Source organism: Periplaneta americana, chromosome 10 (genome assembly GCF_040183065.1).
Source record: "Periplaneta americana isolate PAMFEO1 chromosome 10, P.americana_PAMFEO1_priV1, whole genome shotgun sequence".
NCBI lineage: Eukaryota > Metazoa > Arthropoda > Insecta > Blattodea > Blattidae > Periplaneta > Periplaneta americana.
In genome coordinates this window covers 84,602,455-84,621,648 of record NC_091126.1, presented here as the reverse complement: position 1 = coordinate 84,621,648, position 19,194 = coordinate 84,602,455, and the positions used below count along the sequence as shown (strand labels likewise).

Here is a 19,194-nt window from a genome sequence, read left to right as displayed (position 1 = left end):
GCATGGTCGTTTAAAAAAAATAGTGGAGGATGCTGGAAATCCATATGAACTGTACACGACAAAAGGATGAATAGAGTTGCCAGAACATTCAGGGTCATATGCCATTGTTGTATGAAGCTTAGAAGCAGACCAGACCTAGCTGGTACGTAAACACAGAAACAAAGCAAATACAGTTTCATTCTACAAGTACACGAGTGTATAGTATACGTTCACGTACAGGAAGAAAAGACACAATGTTATCAGAGACTTTATTTTCATACACTTTGAGATCAGCCTGAAACTTGTCAGAAGTACTGCTAGTGTCAAGGCGTGGATATCCAAATGATATGTTAAATCTGGTGTTGAAAATCTTTCTGTAGTATTCATAAGACACATCGGAACGACCTTATGAAATATACATTTCATAATTTTTTATGTTGGGATTGTTGGGAAGATGTATTTGATTATTTTTTGACTGCCCATAATGGCTTTTCTGTCCCTCGAGATTTAATGTGGTTCAACACACTTTCAAAGACATCATCAGATTTTTTATTGTGATAATTATGACGTTTGCCTCATTGATCTTTAGGTGACATACCTGTAGACTTGAGAGAGTTCTGTAGTACCTGAACGGGCTTGTAAGAGATCCCATGCAAGGAAATGAATAATTTCAAACACACTGGTATTTCGTCCATGTCGTTAGATTTTGACACCCTTACCTTATAAGAATATTTCCTATAATGTAATTTAGTTGCTGTAAAGAAATATTTCAGAAGTGTCCCTATAATTTCAACAGTCAATGAACTTTTGTTTTTATATGTGAATTCATTTTTTATGACTATCTCGTGCCTCTTTATTACATTATGCATTAATTACATCAAAGCACCTAAAACATATTAATATTTTTTCCTTAAGAATTTATGCTCATTAAAGGCTTGATTTAAATAGCTATTAGGCTATATTACAATAATTTATTTGTTTTTCTTCTTTAACGCGATCATTCATTCTCTTTTCTTATATATTAGATTACTCTAATAGTTACTAAGTTAATTAATAGTCCATCGTAAATTGTATGCAATAAATAACACAGACCCTGTGACTGCATTATAACAAAGTACTAATGCATTGCAAACTCTTTGCTCTTTGCTGCGAGTTACTACAGGAGTAGGAGGGCAGTAGAGTAGGAGACAACTCTTTGGTTGCTGCTCCTTCCTCTGCACAAGAAAAGCACAAGGAACATCATGCACTCGAATACTTATTCATCCTTCTTGCCGTGTAGTCCTCATATTTATGTGCAAAAAGCGACATTATTGCATGTGCTGTTTGTGAGACAGAAATAAAGAGAAATAAAACAAGATATTCATAACAACACTGCAATTCCAAGAAGCACATTTATAATGTAAATCTGTTAAAATGTAGTGAAGATAATGAACTATCTTCAACCACTACCGAAGTTCCAGGTAAAAAATCGCAATTTTTTTAAAGATTTGTGTGAAATGATGTTCACTGCAACAACTTTTTAGAAAAGTATACAAAAAGGAAAGTTCCTCGAGCAGCAACATTTCGTCAATTGTACTTTATCTACGAGTATGTTATGTTACGAAACAGTGCTACAGAACATAAGAAGTACAGTAGCAAATAACAAAATCTGGATGTCACTTGACGAAACCACTGATGAAGCTGGTAGTGTTATTGTTGGTACATTGTCACCAGACAACCCAGGCAAAACATTTTTGCTAACAAGTGAAGAACCAAAGTTAATCACTTAACAATCTGCAATATGTTTGAAAATTCTCCTTTGACCTGAGGGCATCGTGAGAGAAAATGTACTCTTGCTGGTGTCAGATGCTGTATCGTACATGACATGACGAAAGCAGGAAAAGAAAGACACTGTACCCCAGTCTCGTACATCTCACATGATCAGCTCACGTTCTACATAGAATAGCTGTGACAATTAGATTATGATACCCGGATGTAGTTAGATTTATATCCAATGTAAAAAAAATATATATTTTTGAAAGCTCCTGCCAGACTTCGCTAATTTAACAAAATAGCATGTGGTGTTCCATTACCCCCACAACTATTACTGACGCAACAGTGTATTAGTCTGAGTATTAAAGGAAAATTGTTGAAGCAATTAGTGCACTAGAAAATGAAAAAAGTGCTGCAATTGAAGTTGCGAAATCCCTAAATTTAGAGGAATTTTATAAAAATCTTTTGTACATTGAAGAAATTTTTCAGTTTTGTGTGGAACAATCAGAGTATTAGAAACGCCCAGTCAGAAAATGGCTGTTACATTGGGGAATCTGCTCCAATGTTTTCAACTGTGAAAAAATGTGCAGCACTATTTAAATATGGAGTGTGGAAGATGACCCCCATAGGGTATGTGCAGTAACAAAAATAAATGAAGAAATCGTACAAAAAATCCACAATATGGTGTTGAATGACCGTTGATTGAATTTGCGGGAAATTAGCGAGGTTATGTGTATCTCAACTGAATGTGTGCTCCACATTTTAGTCATTATCTTGAGCATGACCAAGGTCTCCGCAAGTACATGTTTGTTAACACCAGAACAAAAGCACGTCTGATGTCAAATTTCGAGGAATTGTCTGGCTCGATTCGAGAAAAATGTGCCCAATTTTTTTAGGCAGTTTGTTTGTGACCACTGATGAAACCTGAATCCACTATGTACTACATACTAGAGACAAAACAGCATGAAATCACTATGATTCTCCGCCTCCAAAGCAAGTAAAAGCTGTTCAATCAGCTGGGAAAATCATGGCATCCATGTTCTGAGATTCTAAGGGGATAATCATGATTAATTATCTAGCAAAGGAGAGAACAATAACCAGAGAATATTATTAAAATGTCCTGTAGCAACAGAAAGGGTAAGCTCGCGAGAAGAGGCTGGGTATGGCCTAGAAGAAAGTGTTGTTTCATCATGACTATGAAACTGCTCACACATCTGCAATGGTGGTTGCTAAACTAGGTTCGAATTGTTGCCACACTCCCATACTACTTACCAGAATTGCACCCTCCAACCTCTTTCTTTTCAAAACTCACTTGGCTGGGGAGAAATTTTCGTCAAATGAAGAGGTTATCACAGCAGCAAAAGGCTTTTTTTTGCAGACCTCGAGGAATCTGTGTACAAGGAAGGTGTAGCAGCATTGCAGCACCAGTGGACCAAGTGTGTGAATCTCAGGGGAGAAGTAAAGATTGTTTCAGAATAATCGTAGTTTAATTTCTATGTCAGACTATGAACTTTTCAAACCACCCTAGTTTTTTGGACAATAGTAAATTATTTAATTTATATTTTAAATTATAATTTAAAGAAATAGACTATGCATGGTATCATAATTTGCAGCATGATGAAGGAACGAAGTAGTTGCAAAATGCATATTGTCACTGTTCCTGCAATAACTCCTATGTGACATATTTATCGATTTTTAGATTTTTGCTCTATTAAATAACTTAAATAGTGATACAGCAAATAATAAAATCTCCTATATGTAATTATATTTCTTTGTTTCGAAAATGTAAGAATTCAAGTCTCCTATGTACGGCTGCCATGAATAAATGTGTTTTTTCTTCCTACTGAAAAATTTTATATTTTGCACATAGGAGTTATTGCAGGAACAACGACGATATCATGGAAATGATGTACAGTAGTGTGCAAATTAATCCGAACAACATAATTACTTATGCAAAAACACTCAAACGGGATAAAAAAAAAAGGATCTAAGACATACCTCAGTAATCTATGTGGCTTCCCTTTTTCCTAATAACAGCTCTGAGACGATTTGGCATGGATTCCACTAATTTCCCACAAATATTTTTCATTTCTTCATCGCGAAACCATACACCAATGAGGGCAGAAATCATCTTCTCCTTTATAGAACAATCCAGTTTTTGCATTCTTCTTTTGCAAATTGACCACAAGTTCTCAATGGGGTTGATGTCGGGTGAGTTGCCTGGCCAGGAGTACCTGAATATTCTTCTTGTTGAAGAATTCTGTAGTTTTTCGAGACGTATGGCATGGTGCCAGGTCTTGTTGGAACACACCTCTGCCATCCGTAAATGATTTTTGCAGCTGGGGTACGATTCTGGTTTCCAATAAGTGAATATATTTGTCAGAATTCACCATTCCCTTGATAGGTATTAATGCTCCAGGCCCTTCATGTGTAAAACAACCCCAAAACATTACTTTAGGGGGGTATTTGGGTGCTTGTTGGAGATGAGCTGCTGTTACTTTTTCGGATCCTTTCCGTACGTAAGAAACACGGTGGCCGTGGACCTCGAAATGAGACTCATCGGAAAAAAAGTACATTCTTCCAGTCATTCACTGTCCAGTGTTGATGTAATTTTTCCCACATTAAGCATTTTTTGCACATAACAGGGGTTAGCAGTTGCTTCTTAATAGGCTTACGAGCCCTTCGTCCAGCTTCCAAAAGCCTACACCGCACTGTTGTGACGTGAATATTCGCCCCAGTGGTAGCCATTAACTCGCGGGTTAAGTCGACAGCAGTTAGTCTGGGATTTAATTTACTTTTCCTGACAATTAAATGATCATCTGCAGGTGAAGTCTTCCTTTTCCGGCCACAGTTTCCTTTTTTCTGGGGTGTGATGGATCCAGTCTCCCTGTATCGTTTTATGATCGAATTAACAGTAGCCAAACTGATGTGACATTCTGCAGCAATTTTCCTCTGTGTCATAGAAGAATGCTCTGCTAATGTTATAATTTTAGACCGTTTTCGTGGAGTTGTATCCATTTGTGAAGACGACAGAATGTACACAGGATTGCAGTATTAAGTCTTCAACACAACTGAAATGCTTATAAGTACAAAACGACAGGCAAAAGTCACATATTATAAAAAAATAATAACGATAGACCTTCAACAATGGAATTACACGTACTACAGATGTCAATTAAAGTGGTATGAGCAGCTGTGAGGCCAACAATGACAGAAAATGTAAAAATATGTCTTGTTCGGATTAATTTGCACGCTACTGCATGTGTCTTATTCATCACAATAGTTTGTAATATTAATATTTCTTTCTTTTAATCAAATTGCACTTGATTATTAGATAATGTAATTAGAAATAAATATAGAAGCAACACAATAAATTTTCATTACTTATTCATACTGATTTCTTCAGGAAATATGTAGTGACTATTTAAAGTAATTGGGACACATTAATAACTCATGATTGCAGAATATCATACATAATACTTGATGAAGTTTAAATAAATTATTGTACATTTTAAACTATGGCTATTTCAAAAGTGTTTAATTTATGAAAGATGTACCATATTTTCCTGTTTTGCAGATACAAATGTGAAGGCCATTTTAGTCAACGTGTTTGGTGGAATAGTTAATTGTGCTACAATAGCCAATGGAATTGTAAATGCGTCAAATAACTTGAAATTAAGTGTGCCCTTGATTGTGCGCTTAGAAGGTAATAAGAACTATACAAAGAGTACATGTTGTTTTATCTTTAAGATATATCTGTACAGTTTTATTTACAATATCCATGGCAAAGTTCAGAATTATGCATTAAATTTAAAGTTATCACAAGTTTTTTGAAATAAAAAGAAATGGAGATTTGTTGTCCAATAACATGATTTTTTTTTTCAGGAACTAATGTACATGAAGCAAGGAGAATTTTATCAGAATCAGGCCTTAACATACAATCTGCATCAGATCTCGAAGATGCTGCACTGAAAGCAGTATCTTGTCTAAAGTGAATGTAACTGTGTTACATTTAAGGTAATTTTAACTCTAAAAGAAATTATGAATCACATATAATAAGTATATTTACATAAATGTAAAGTAACATTTCACAAATTCATAGTGATAATCATTGCTGTTGTATGAAATAATGATATTATCTCCTTTTCCAGATGCAGGCATAAATATCATTGGAAATATAATTCATCCGAGTATTGTATAATAATAAGTTACACGAAACCTCAATTATGAAAAACACTTTATAAATTTAGTTCAGTTTCATTATGTGACTTTTGTAGTAACATGAGAGAAAAACATAACATCAGTTTATGGAGTTACAGCGTATCTTATACAAATTATTCTTGTGACCATGACTTTTTCTTCAGAGTATTTAAACATTTTTTTCTCCAATAATTTTTTTAGTTCAGTAAGCTCTTCCATTTCTTGAACTTAATTCACGTATTTGAAACTGGTGAATTTCAACAATATAATAATGTAGGCTTCTTCAGCAAGCTATAGGAGATAAAGCTATATGAAATGGTGGCTTGAGCTAGACTTTTCATGAAGTCCTGAGTCACTTAATGTATTTTAAATTTGTTTCATAAAAAGACGGTTATTCATGATGTGCCTAGGATCTTCCTCATAAGGCGGGTAGAAGATATTACGTCAGTCACAAATATTGAATTTTATAGGAGTGCTAAATGAAAGTTTTTTCTGTTTGCTTCGCTTTCACATAGTGCCCTTTCCAACTTGCTAAATCGATTATTATTATGGTGGTGATTATTATTACTATTACTGTTATTATTATTATTATTATTATTATTATTATTATTATTATTATTATTATTATTATTATTATTATTATTATTCATAAGAAATAGTGCTTTGCAGCATTGAAAAGAGCGTGAATAATGAGATAAAAATGTAAAAATATGCTGATACCTGAATTTTGTAAAAAATGGACATAATGTCCTTCACCTCACACACATGCACGCATGTGCGCGCACACAAACATGCACACACAAATGTATATAATTTACACAAAATAGCATTGAATTTTGTTTCAAAGACAGTAAGATACAGGTTGGACATAGAGACAGGAAGCATAAGAATTTCAAGTTTTTAATATGGCCTATTGAAGATGGGATGTGTAGATATGCGTACAACTGTTAAGATCATTATCGAATTTTGGACCTGTTTCCATCCCTGAGATAAATGATCCATGTCATATAATTGCTAGTATTTTGTATATTAAGTCACTGTGAAGACATGAACATGGTCACTAATGATCTGTTAAGTTATTTAAACTTCACTATGTTAATATTAAACTATGAATGATACGTGGACCTATATTTATGTATGAGATGACTTGCATCATCTTGATTCTTAATTCTCGATTACACTCTTTTAACACTTATCACTAATGACCTGTTAAGTTATTTAAATAACCAAATTTTAAACTTCATTACGTTAATATACAGTAGTTAGTTGTTTGAATACCAGTACCTTAACTGATAAGCAGTTATAAACAAGTGTTAAAAGAGTGTATCAAGAATGAAGAATCTAAACAAGTCATCTCAAATCATAATTTAATATTTACATAGCCAAGTTTAAAAGTTGTTTGTTTAAATAATTTAACAGATCATTAGTGATAAATAAGTGATAAAAGAGTGTAATCAAGAATGAATAATTAACATGGTGCTAGATAATCTGCCTTTATTCTTTCAGTGATTGTTGCTTTGAAATAGAAACTTATTATGATAACATTTCTCTGGGTATCTTAATTCCTATATTTTGTAGCTTTCATTAAGTAGAAGTCTGTCACATATTTCTGCTCTTTCAGTTCTTTTATGCATTTATTTTAGTTGTATGTATTTTAAATGCCTCTTCTTGTTTTGTGCAAACCCATCAGAAAGCTTTACCATGCATACAGAAAATTTAAGTTTTAATGTTCATTATTTCAGGAGTGCAGTCTTTGACTCATTCAATACTGATTTAACTGAACTTCCCTAAATTCACAGTTGACTATTTTAGAAACATAATTTATTGTGAAAGAAATGTTAGAACTTCTTGAGGATTCCAAATTCAACAACTGTGCATGTCATGATCAAAGTATGAGAATTGGTAAAAATTTACTGATCAAGGTATACTTCTGATGATTTTTTGTTTGTTTGTTCTTTGGAGAGAACACATTGTTTGGAATCCTTAAGATGCAATCAATTTTTATGGTTCTAACTTGCAAATACGAAATTTAAGATTTCGTAGTTTTAAAATCGGATGTGTTTTTGAGCATGTAACCAACGATTCTTTCTTTGTGGCTTTTTGCTGGGCCGCCTGCATATTCTGGTAGAAGGAGGCCACAGGGAAATAATCATACTGTATTAATGACAGATAATCTCATAATTTCAAATTGCTTACATAAATAACTCTCTAATCATAGAACTTTCGATATAGTTATATTGAATTAAATCGGTATAGAACCATGAACATGATGTGTGGATCCGATAAGCTCTTTTACGATAATTGAATAAGTATGTTCGTTAAATTGCTTATCAAAATCACAATGCTATAATTAACAAAATATTACAACATTTACAGCGTTAAACATTTTGGGCATAAACGTACAGAACACGTAACAATACAAGAATATGAATACTTTGTGTGGAAACATTATGGTTAAGATACATGTTGATTACATATTAAAATATTTAAAACTAGATTGTATATGACATGGACATACAAAATGAATGCTGAATGATAAAATAAAAATTACATGATTCAAATACTATATATGATTGCGCTATGACAATCAACACAGGGCTCCTCTTAACTTCCACATCACTTTTAATGACCTGACTGATAATCGCATCATGTGCTAACTTCTGCAGGAAGATAATATATCTCAAAATTTCTAAAAATTGCAGGAACCATCAACAGTGTATTCAAACCTTCCCGAGTACAAAGACATACAAGGCTGAAAATCTACAAAACTCTCGAATGACCAGTTTTGGCTTATGGCAGTGAAGCATGGACACTAAGAAAATGCGACAAAAGACGGCTAACAACTGCCGAAATGAGATTCATGTGAAAAACTTCTGGATACTCTCTTCTTGACTATCATCGGAATGTAGATATTCTGAAGGAATTAAAAATTGACTTATTTTCCATTATCTGCAGCAATACAGGCTTCAGTGGCAGATATGTCAAGAGGCTGGATCACTCTAGATGGCCCAGGCAGATTTTGTCTATGTCCCAAGTGGTCAAAGAAATTTAGGAAGACCTAGGAATTGCTGGCAAGAGATCGTAACAGATCCACTGGGGTCTAACACTTGAAGGCTGATTATGATGATGATGATGATGATATATATATATATATATATATATATATATATATATATATACTTGAATCGTGTAATTTTTATTTTATCATTCAGCATTCATTTTATATGTCCATGTCATATACAATCTAGTTTTAAATATTTTACTATGTAATCAACAAGTATCTTAGCCATAATGTTTCCACACGAAGTATTCATATTCTTGTATTGTTGCATGCTCTGAAGATGGCAATTTATGCCGAAAACGTTTAACACTGTAAATGTTGTAATATTTCGCTAATTATAGCATTCTGATTTTGATAAGCAATTTGTCGGACATATCTATTCAATTATTACTTTATAGAACCAGGGAAGAAACATGCCCTTCTGGCCATAAACATTAAACTCGAAGCATTGTATTATAATTATCTATTTCATCAAATTCAGAATTTGCTTTTCTATATTTTTTATCAGTATTTTTAAGATATGTTTTAGAAATATTTATGTTCGTTATTAGAGAGGGTGGTGGGAAATGTTTGTACTTCCTTCAGCTTCGTATAGTGAAGTTAAAAATAGAAATGTTGAGCACAGGCTTGTTGAAAATGTAACTTAGCAAGCACAGATTTTGAAACAACACACAGATGTAGAACTCAAAAATTACAAGCTTTTTTTTTTTTTTCTCCTTCTCTTAATAGGAAATTCTTTTCACCATGATAGTTTACTTGAAATATTGCTATGTCTGTTTGCTTTCTTGAATAACATAAATTTTGTTCAGTGTATTGGAACAGTTGCATCAGATTACTCGACTCTGAACATCCATCATTACTAATACAGTTGAGCCACTGGTGCAGCTCAGTCAGCTAAGGCGCTTACCTGCCGATCTGGAGTTGTGCCCAGGTGTGGGTTCAATTTCCGCTTGGGCTGATTACCTGGTTGGGATTTTTCCGAGGTTTTCCCCAACCATAAGGCAAATGTCAGGTAATCTATGGCGAATTCTTGGCCTCATCTTGCCAAATACCATCTTGCTATCACCAATTCCATCAATGCTAAATAACCTCGTAGTTGATATAGCGTTGTTAAATAACCAAGTTAAAAAGAACTAATACAGTTGCATTTTTAACATGTGCGTAATAAATGGTTTTGTTTATTGTGATGCTTCAAAATATTATTAAACAAGAAAAAAACGCGATTTATAACACACTTCGTATCCAGCAGTTAATACATGAACAATTTGTCACAATGCAGGAGTTGTTTTCTCATTGCTGTATTCAGATTTATCCCTTCCCATTGCTTTCGCCAAATAATTTTTTGTCAAGTGTATATATCTCCAAAGCCAGGACTGCATGGTCAAAGTATTTTGTTTTTACAACATGGAATATTCCGTATGATCTCCTTCACCTGCTATCGTTTGACTTTTATTTAAATCACTCTCAGTTGAAACATTGTAATTATTCATTTAAGGATTATTCTTATTCAGTATAGTGTTACTTTTGTGTGTAGTCTTTCATTCTACGGTAGAATGTTCCATTAAATTTCAAAGCTTCAATAAGATATCTAAATACAGGGTGGAAGTGATATAACTGTGCATATTGAAAGGAGCAACAGAACATAATAACATAAATAAAATATGCCTATTATGCATTTTATAATGAAGTGCTTGGTTAATTAGAAAATTGGACTGAAAGTCTGTGCAGTTTGGCAACAGTGCATCGCTGGCTCACCTCCTCAATTCTCCTCTGGTGGCAATGATCTGATTGTCACTGACCAAGAATGTAAACAAATTTTTCTTGCATATCACTAACCTTCACACTTGCATATTTAAATTAACAATGAAAACTATCGAAATAAAGTTTTAAATCTAATTTTCTTTAGACATAGCAGCATGAATTTTAAGACTCTTGGATTTAATTGAATGTGTTTCAACTTACCTTATTGTATAAAGTGATATGATGCAAGTGTGTCACAGAAGATGTGTATTGTGAAAGGTCGTAATACCGTTTCGCGTGAAGCAAGCTTGGTCTGTAACCATGATATTTCCTACAAAATCTGGACTGGATGTGATATAGGCTTGATAACAGTTCTCTAAATGTTCTTAGAAGAGTCCAATGCAATATTCAACCTCACGACTAGAGTCTATGACAATTCGGAAGGCGGTAATCTGCTAGCCTTTGCATCGAGAAAGACAGATGGAGCAAGGCAGCGTACAACATTGCCACATCATACTGCAATACAAATAGCGCAGGAGAGAATTTAAATTAGCAAAAGACAATAATGACCTTAGTCGTTGATTACTGTAATCATAACATCAAACAAACCCTCCTTCCTTCACTAACAATATTCTTTGCACGATTCTCAATCCCACATCACATGCTTCTGCAGTCATTTCTTGTGCGTTGCCAACATTGCAGCCAGCATCAAAATGACCAACAGCATTCTGCTCGTCAACGTTTTTAAAATAATTATACACTTTAAACACTATTTTCCGTGCCTGCCTGTGCAATACTTGTCTTTTTACAGTCTCTTCCTCCATTTATTTATCTTACACACAGTAAATGTTGGTTTTACTTATTCACTGTATTGAAACACTCACACATGAACAAACGAACTCGGGAAGTACTTGTTACAGACTGATTCTGATTGGTTCAACTGTACAAGCTTGTGATGTCACATGCCAGAAATGCTATAGCGCATATAGCAGCTGACCGCCTTCCGAAATTCCGTTTAGTTTAGTATCACGGCTACTACACCCTGGATTTTGTTCCACGAAATTCAACTTTTCTTTCTCCTTGTTAACAATTTCATTAGGTCATTTATTACCACAATTACGAAAACAAGATATTATACTTCCTATGTTACAGATACGCTGGCAAACTGAAATATCTGTGTGTTTGGGACATTTCTAATTTCATTGGTAATATTTCCTCATACAGTCACACAGTGACACGAGAATGTGATTCTCCGTAAATTAAAAGCACTCGAGATATTCGTGGTTTGAAAATTTGGCATATGTTATTATACACCCACTTAGTAATTTCGTAAGACAAGAAGGAATTGCACTGATTCGAAAATCAGGTTAACACCCACCCATGAATATAAACATACACTCACCAGCTGGCCGTCCACATATCTGTTACTGTTCACTTCGAATACACACACGAACTCAGGTCTGAATAGCAGCATTCCGTCCCTTAGTCGCTGCAGCAGGGTTACCAGGCTTCCTAATGGCAGGAAATGACAATATGTGTTGATGTTCTTATTAAATTTGGAAGAATACCGTCCATTTTATTGAAAAACTGTGAATAGATAAATCATTCCTTACCAGTTTCTCTAATGATGAGTAAAATCAGAGCCAGAGGATGGTACTTATCAAATAAAACTGTTTAACATTTAGGAGAAAACTATTTTTTCTCTGAGAAAAGTATTCATTTGGGACTAACATGATATTAGAATTTTTTGTTGTACACTAGCTCGCAAAACTTTTGTCCTATGAAATAATGTGGAAGTGAACTTTGCGAGATATTATGTTGGCAATATGTCTACATACCCCACTCTACATGTCGTCCTGGGAAGAGAGGTATTTGAAGTCTGAGTTGCAGGTATATACCTAGCTAATCGAACCAAAGACAACCTTTTAGATCAATAACAGTATATGTAACCGACAGAAATAAAACATTGAGTCTATTTTGCAACGAAATATTTAAAACATGTTGTTTATTTCTCTTGAGTATTACATAATATTCCAGGAAAATTTTTCATCTTCCCTGTATGTATAAATACCATGTTGGATCATAAACATAGAATAAATCACATTGCGTTTTGACAAGAATAATGTTAATATCCCTGGGAAAATGTAATATTTTCAGATTAAAAGATTTTCTCAAACATCAGTCATGGGCCTATTCAGGTATTTCGTCCTATTGGGTCCATAAGGTTCCAGCCAGAATTATGTAATATCAACAAAATGCAGTGGACGTATTTCTGTCGCTGTTTGGGAATGGATTTCCGGGCTATGAGGAGGAACTCTGTGTAAAATTGAAGAGAATTTGACTTCCCAGCAATATATCCACATACTGGAAAATACTGTATGCTACCTAGCATGCACATGTTGCAACCTGATATAATTATATTTCTTCAACAGGACAATTCCTCCATCTACACATCTTTGTTGTATTGGATATGGTTCCAATATCATGTTTGGTGTTGAAAGCACAGACATTAGCTATTTCTATATGCTTTGCTTATTTTTTAGTTCGTTATCCACATTTTCACTCCATTACTATATGAGAGTAAGATGCAAACCTTTTTTATGCGTGCAAAATATAAATTAAACTGCTGTATCCTACGGGATTTAATTATTGACAATCAAGTTTTAAATTATACACATACCCGTAAAAATTTGTCTTAATAAAATTATTTACCCGATTTTTTAGAATATTAATCTAGTGATTGTTAGTGCCACCTTAAATCAATGTAATTTTATTAGTGTAGTGTTATTACCATGACAACACCCAAAGAAAAATAAGCTGTAGGTGCATTATAATGCAAAGAACCGTGGCGTGAGGAGGAGCTACAAAATGCCGTGTTTATTAAATTTATCTATATCACTAGACCACTAAGTAAACATATTCTCTTTAAGTTTACTAAGTAGCTTGGTTCAACCTTTCTGTTGTGAGGAGAGGTGGTTTGTTACCTGCGGGGAGACTATCTGCCACCTATGCTACTCTCCTAGAGTGAGTACAAGTACCAACTTAAGAACGAGAAAAACTGTACAGTATATCGGACAAAAGTTTTGCGAGCCAGTGTATTCTATCCAAGGAATAAGCTGTTAAAATATGCACAGTTATATTACTTCCACTTTCTATAGGATTTTATCATTTATTTAGAGCTTCGTTTGGGAGAAAATGGTTTATTCTATTGAATATGTACCATTTTCGGAGGTAAAACTAAATGTTCCTTAATTATGAGACGAAGTTCCCTTACATGTAGTATTCTAATGTAACTCTGTTGAAAAATGAGTAGGAAAGAAGAAGAGCAAAATTCATTTCTAATTGAACCGCACAAACCATTCAATAATGCATTTATTCTCTTATGTTCACAAATTATTTTTGTTTATGACATGTGCCGTTTTCCCTTCAAAACTGGTTACAAATTCGAAATGGCTGTTGAGCTGTTAAAAACAAAGTTCAGAATAATGTTTTACCTGTGTCTTGAAAACTATTTCAATCCTGAAAAACCCAGATGTTGAAACATTGTTAATAATATTAAAGTATTTAATTATGTATATTATAGTTGACAGTCAGAACATTAGCAAAGAATATTCTGTTTCAGACCCAATTTGGAGTGTTGCCAATGATCATGCATCACGTGTATGTTTTTCTCAGTACTAGCTGTTCATGTAATAAAACTGTAGAAGTTTATCAATGCAAGTTATGTTTTATATTAAGATAAAATTTCATTACCAGTATTTGTGCAGTTTTCATGCTCCTTTTGAAAGGTGGCCATTTGCTTGCCTTCTTACACTGACTTCAGCATTAGCTCTTCTAGCAGAACTGAATCTGATTATAAGTGTTGTGTAACATGTTATGAAATCTCGTGATTCCTATCTTTTGTCCTACCTGGAAAGAACTGATTCTGTTCAGATGCCTGCAGGCAGGGCATGTGTCAGAACATGAACACTCGTTATATTCTTGTTACTAAGTAAGAAAGAGATTTTGAAAGACATGTCACATCCATACACAGGGTAAAGTAATGAAGAGTCAGTATTTGAGTAATTGACATATCTTTTATAATGGTGAAAGTGTAACTTGCTGTGATATTTCTTTACATCTGATTACACAGACAGATTGCAACAAATGTACGGTATTGAATAGTTTAGTTGTCTTTATTCTTACATGTTATACCTTGTTATTTTTCACAGTTACATTTTTACATGTACTTATTTATCCAGTAGAAGTCATGTGATGTCTTATATTTGTACTTCAACAAAAATGTGATTGTTACATTCATTAGTTGTTTAATTGAGTTTAATGTTTGTCTATTGATAATGATAACAGTCATAGCAGCTTCAATTTTGTTTTCCAAGATTGACAACAAACTGCACCTCTTTTTTCCTAGCATTTCTTTTAAGTAATGTAAACTGTACAAGATATGAAATCTTATTTTGATAGAATTTACAGACAGTTATAAAATTATGAAGAAGCTAATGTGATATAAAATCTCGATTAGGGAATTAGCTTCAAATGCTGGTAATCCTGATTTTTTTTCGTACGATTTGTAAATGTCCAGTCATTTTCTTCTCTTTTCAAGTTATATCTCAGACAGCATAATGCAAACTAAGAACCTAAGTTAGTATGACAAAACAGCAATTAATTTTTATACTGAAACACTAGTAACAGTATTACTTATATTTTACATTTTCTTGTTGTTGGCTAAAGACTTCAATAATTCTAAAATCTTTAAGGGGTTAGGTAGAGCTTACAGCAGTAAAATTTTTGGAAATATTCAACATTTTTTTCCTCCATTATTGTATCTTGTACAATAATGAAAATTGATATGTGTAAAACATTGTCCTTCTGCTATATGAAAAAAAATATTTTTACGATTTAAAAAAAATTATATATATATTTTTTCAAAATTCAAAATTTGCAGTTCACTGTGTATGATGAAGCATTTCTCTCATAACTCATACACTTGTTAAATATTTCATGTTCTCTCTCTTTTATTTTATTGCTGAAACTCATGTTTACAATATCATGCTCTTTCAATTACATTCGTTAATAAATCTTTTTTTTTTTATTTTGTGTCAGAAGAAAATACTGATATTTGACCATTTTGTAAAATGAATTTATTTTTTATCAGACAATCTATCAAAGATAGAGAAGTGATGTTGTATCATATTGTAGATATGACATGCATTAATACACACAATATATTTCATCACAGAATGTTGGATAGTTTTTGAGTTATGTGGGAAATGCTTCATCACTGCATAGTGAACTGAATTTTGAGAAAAAAAAAGTATAAATATTTTTTTTAATCGTAAAAGTATTTTTTTTATATAGCAGAAGGGCAGTGTTTTGCACATACTAATTCTCATTATTGTACGAGGTACAGTAATGGAGGAAAAAATGTTGAATATTTCCAAAATTTTACTGCTGTAAGCTGTACCTAACCCCTTAATATATGACACGTTCAGAAGCCAAATTAACTAACTTCACTTTCTTTGTACCTGAGGTACGTTGTTAGAACACATTCTAAGGAAAAAAACTGATCAATAACAAAACAATTAATTTCAGCTATAGTCATCCAGATTGCAGCATCTCTTCTGTTTACTGATTAGTGTATCAACATTTCAGAAGTTTTCAACTTATATTTTCTCAGGTCAATCTTAGTGGGGTTAATTGAATTTGTATCTGAATGCTTCATGTTTCGTATCGTATTTTAATAGCAGGATGAAATTCTAGTACACCTATGCAGTGAAACAGAATAACTAAAATACGTCATATTGCCAGAGGATGCAGAGAAAAAATATTAATTATTTTTGTCCCACAGCATCATAGCTGTAAGTTATCGTAAATTTTACTGTTGACTGCATTATATTGTTAATTTTTACATATTTGATTGTTCTGCGTTGAAAATTATAACACAGACAGTGATATTTTGTTATGAATTATTTAAATTTAAATTGGGTTTGACTTTTCGAAGACTGAACCTGGATGGATCCATACACTTAGGCTTTCTTTGGTCCATTGTGCACCCTATATATGCAATGACTGTCCAAGTCCAACAGGTGGCCTGGGTGGTATTCGTGAATCTGATACTAAGAGATGAGCATCCTGCCTCAGCCCTGATAGGTCATATCCTCAAACAAGTACCTAATAAGCTCCAGGGCCTGGAGTCCAAGTCCTTTCTGTATCCATCATCAGAATCCCATATTACCGATATCCCCAAAACTTCACACCAGACTATTTTTAATTATTGCAAATGATAGATGAAATGAGGGGAAGATGGGGAGTGTTGGTGAATAATAGAGGTAAATGGGAGTACCCCGAGAAGAACCTTCTGCTATGTCTGCTTTGTGCACCACAAATTCCATCACAAGCTGCATGGGGATCGAACCTGGGCCACCTGGATGGAGAACCAGTGTGCTAGTGCTTGAGTCACAGATGTGGCCAAACTTAACATTACTTCAATCATGAAATTATGTCTTTTGTGAAGTGCGTTTACATTATGGATTTTTATCCTAAACAAATGTTTAAAACAGCATTGAACTTGGATTGGATAAAATTCCGAAATTGTTCTCAGCATTTTGTTGTGATTTATGATGAGTTTATGCTATTGAATTAACCAAAAACTAAAACATACATTAATTTCATCAGTGTTTGCCTTCCCTTATCCTAAATTTTCTCTCAATTTTACTGATTTACCCTGGTCAACTCCACAATACAGAAACATGTACTGCCAACAGAGGCACATTAATTAATTGCTATAGGTACAATAATGATTAAAAAGCAAATGACATGCAGACACGATGAAGCATTTTGTACAGTATGTACATCAGGTGTTTATATTAAGTTCTATTTTAACATGGTTAAAAACATTTACTTCGGACAAAATTCTGTGTAATGTAAACGCGCATCTACAATAGTGGTATTTTATACTGTAACCCTTATATACGTAAATATTAAATGTTTATATATGCATATTTAGTATACCATTTAAATTTTCTATGAAATCTTTGTTATTATTACGAAATTGTATACACTTGTTTATAGTTTATGTTTATAAAAATTGTACAATTTCTTAAGAATATTTGGTGATGTATTTTTTTATTGTTGAACAATTTGTAATGCTGTGCAGATATATAATTTCAAAATAAAATGAACTTAATTTGTATGTGAGCCTCTGTACTTAGCCTATTGGAAGAAGTATTCCTACCTATGATTAAATGAGATTTAGAAGGCTTTGCTAGTAATCCATCTGAGAGTTCGAAAAATACGATAAAGAACTCACCAGCAGTCAGACTCATAACCAGAGCGCAGAAGAATAGGACATTTAATAATTTTTACCATTAATCACAGAGTATTGGGAGTCATAATTTTTATATTTCGTCATGAGTACAATCGAAATGGGGGAATTTCTTTTTTCATATTTCAGAATATTTCGTAAATATTGTCATATCATGAATGAAGATTAGTTTATATTTCCCAACACTGACCTTCCTTTAATGTATTTCCGATCTACTAGAGAGTTTTGGAGAAAAGCTTCAATTTTTTAAAGGACCAATACATGAGTCATACCATGTTCAAATTATCTAAACACAAGCAACCTATTATAATACCAGAGTCAGTGCCCAATATTCTGTACAAACTCGATTGTTGTCAACCATGGCCGAATTCAGCTACACGTAACTTAAGTTTTAGTCATATAATTTGTAGAAGAATGGTTGTAGCCGAATGTCAAAATGTAGCCAAATTGGAAATTGATGGAGTGAACATCATTGAATACTCACTTTTATGTATAAACACTTTCTTGTATCAGGTTTATTTTCTCACACTCTGATACACGTAAGATGTCCTCAAAATTACGAAAACTTATAGGAAATTTAGGGTATGGACTGATTTCTTTTTAACACTGCGATCCTCATTTGTGGTAAGGAAAGCTTTGCTATTTTCAGTTTTGTTTTCCTGCTATGTGAATAGTGCCTATCAGAGTGCTGCAGAACAGCGCTTACAACAGTTTATATTCGACCGGTTGCAGATCAACCGGCGAGGTTGGACATTCGTTTGAATATCCGGCCTTGAAGCGGTTGCGCCTGGCTAGACAGAACCACAGATATAGAGGACAGAATACCAAGCGCATTTTACCCTACAGGAACTCTGATGACATTTTGTAACTACACAAATGGAATAATTGAAGGAAATTTATTTTTCATAATTAAAAAAAGAGTTAGCTTGAAATTCTTAGGAAAATTTTTTTGGGGCTAAGAGGGATGAAGTTACAGGAGAATGGAGAAAGTTACACAAAGCAGATGCACGCATTGTAATCTTCATCTGACATAATTAGGAACATTAAATCCAGACGTTTGAGATGGGCAGGGCATGTAGCACATATGGGCGAATCCAGAAATGCATATGGAGTGTTAGTTGGGTGGTCGGAGGGAAAAAGA

The 19,194-nt window shown here is 33.5% G+C and overlaps 1 protein-coding gene across 3 annotated transcripts in view; it reads left to right on the top strand.

The window, feature by feature from the left end:
* Positions 1–17,921, top strand: part of ScsbetaG (Succinyl-coenzyme A synthetase beta subunit, GDP-forming) — a 64,070-nt gene extending 46,149 nt beyond the window's left edge. For all 3 annotated transcript variants that reach the window (XM_069837823.1, XM_069837822.1, XM_069837821.1), the window contains exons 9-11: positions 5,309–5,437; positions 5,617–5,748; positions 5,883–17,921. In XM_069837823.1, coding sequence (XP_069693924.1) covers positions 5,309–5,437; positions 5,617–5,726 — 239 coding nt within the window. In that variant the 3' untranslated portion in view covers positions 5,727–5,748; positions 5,883–17,921. The remainder of the gene's footprint in view (positions 1–5,308; positions 5,438–5,616; positions 5,749–5,882) is intronic.
* Positions 17,922–19,194: the final 1,273 nt, after the last annotated feature.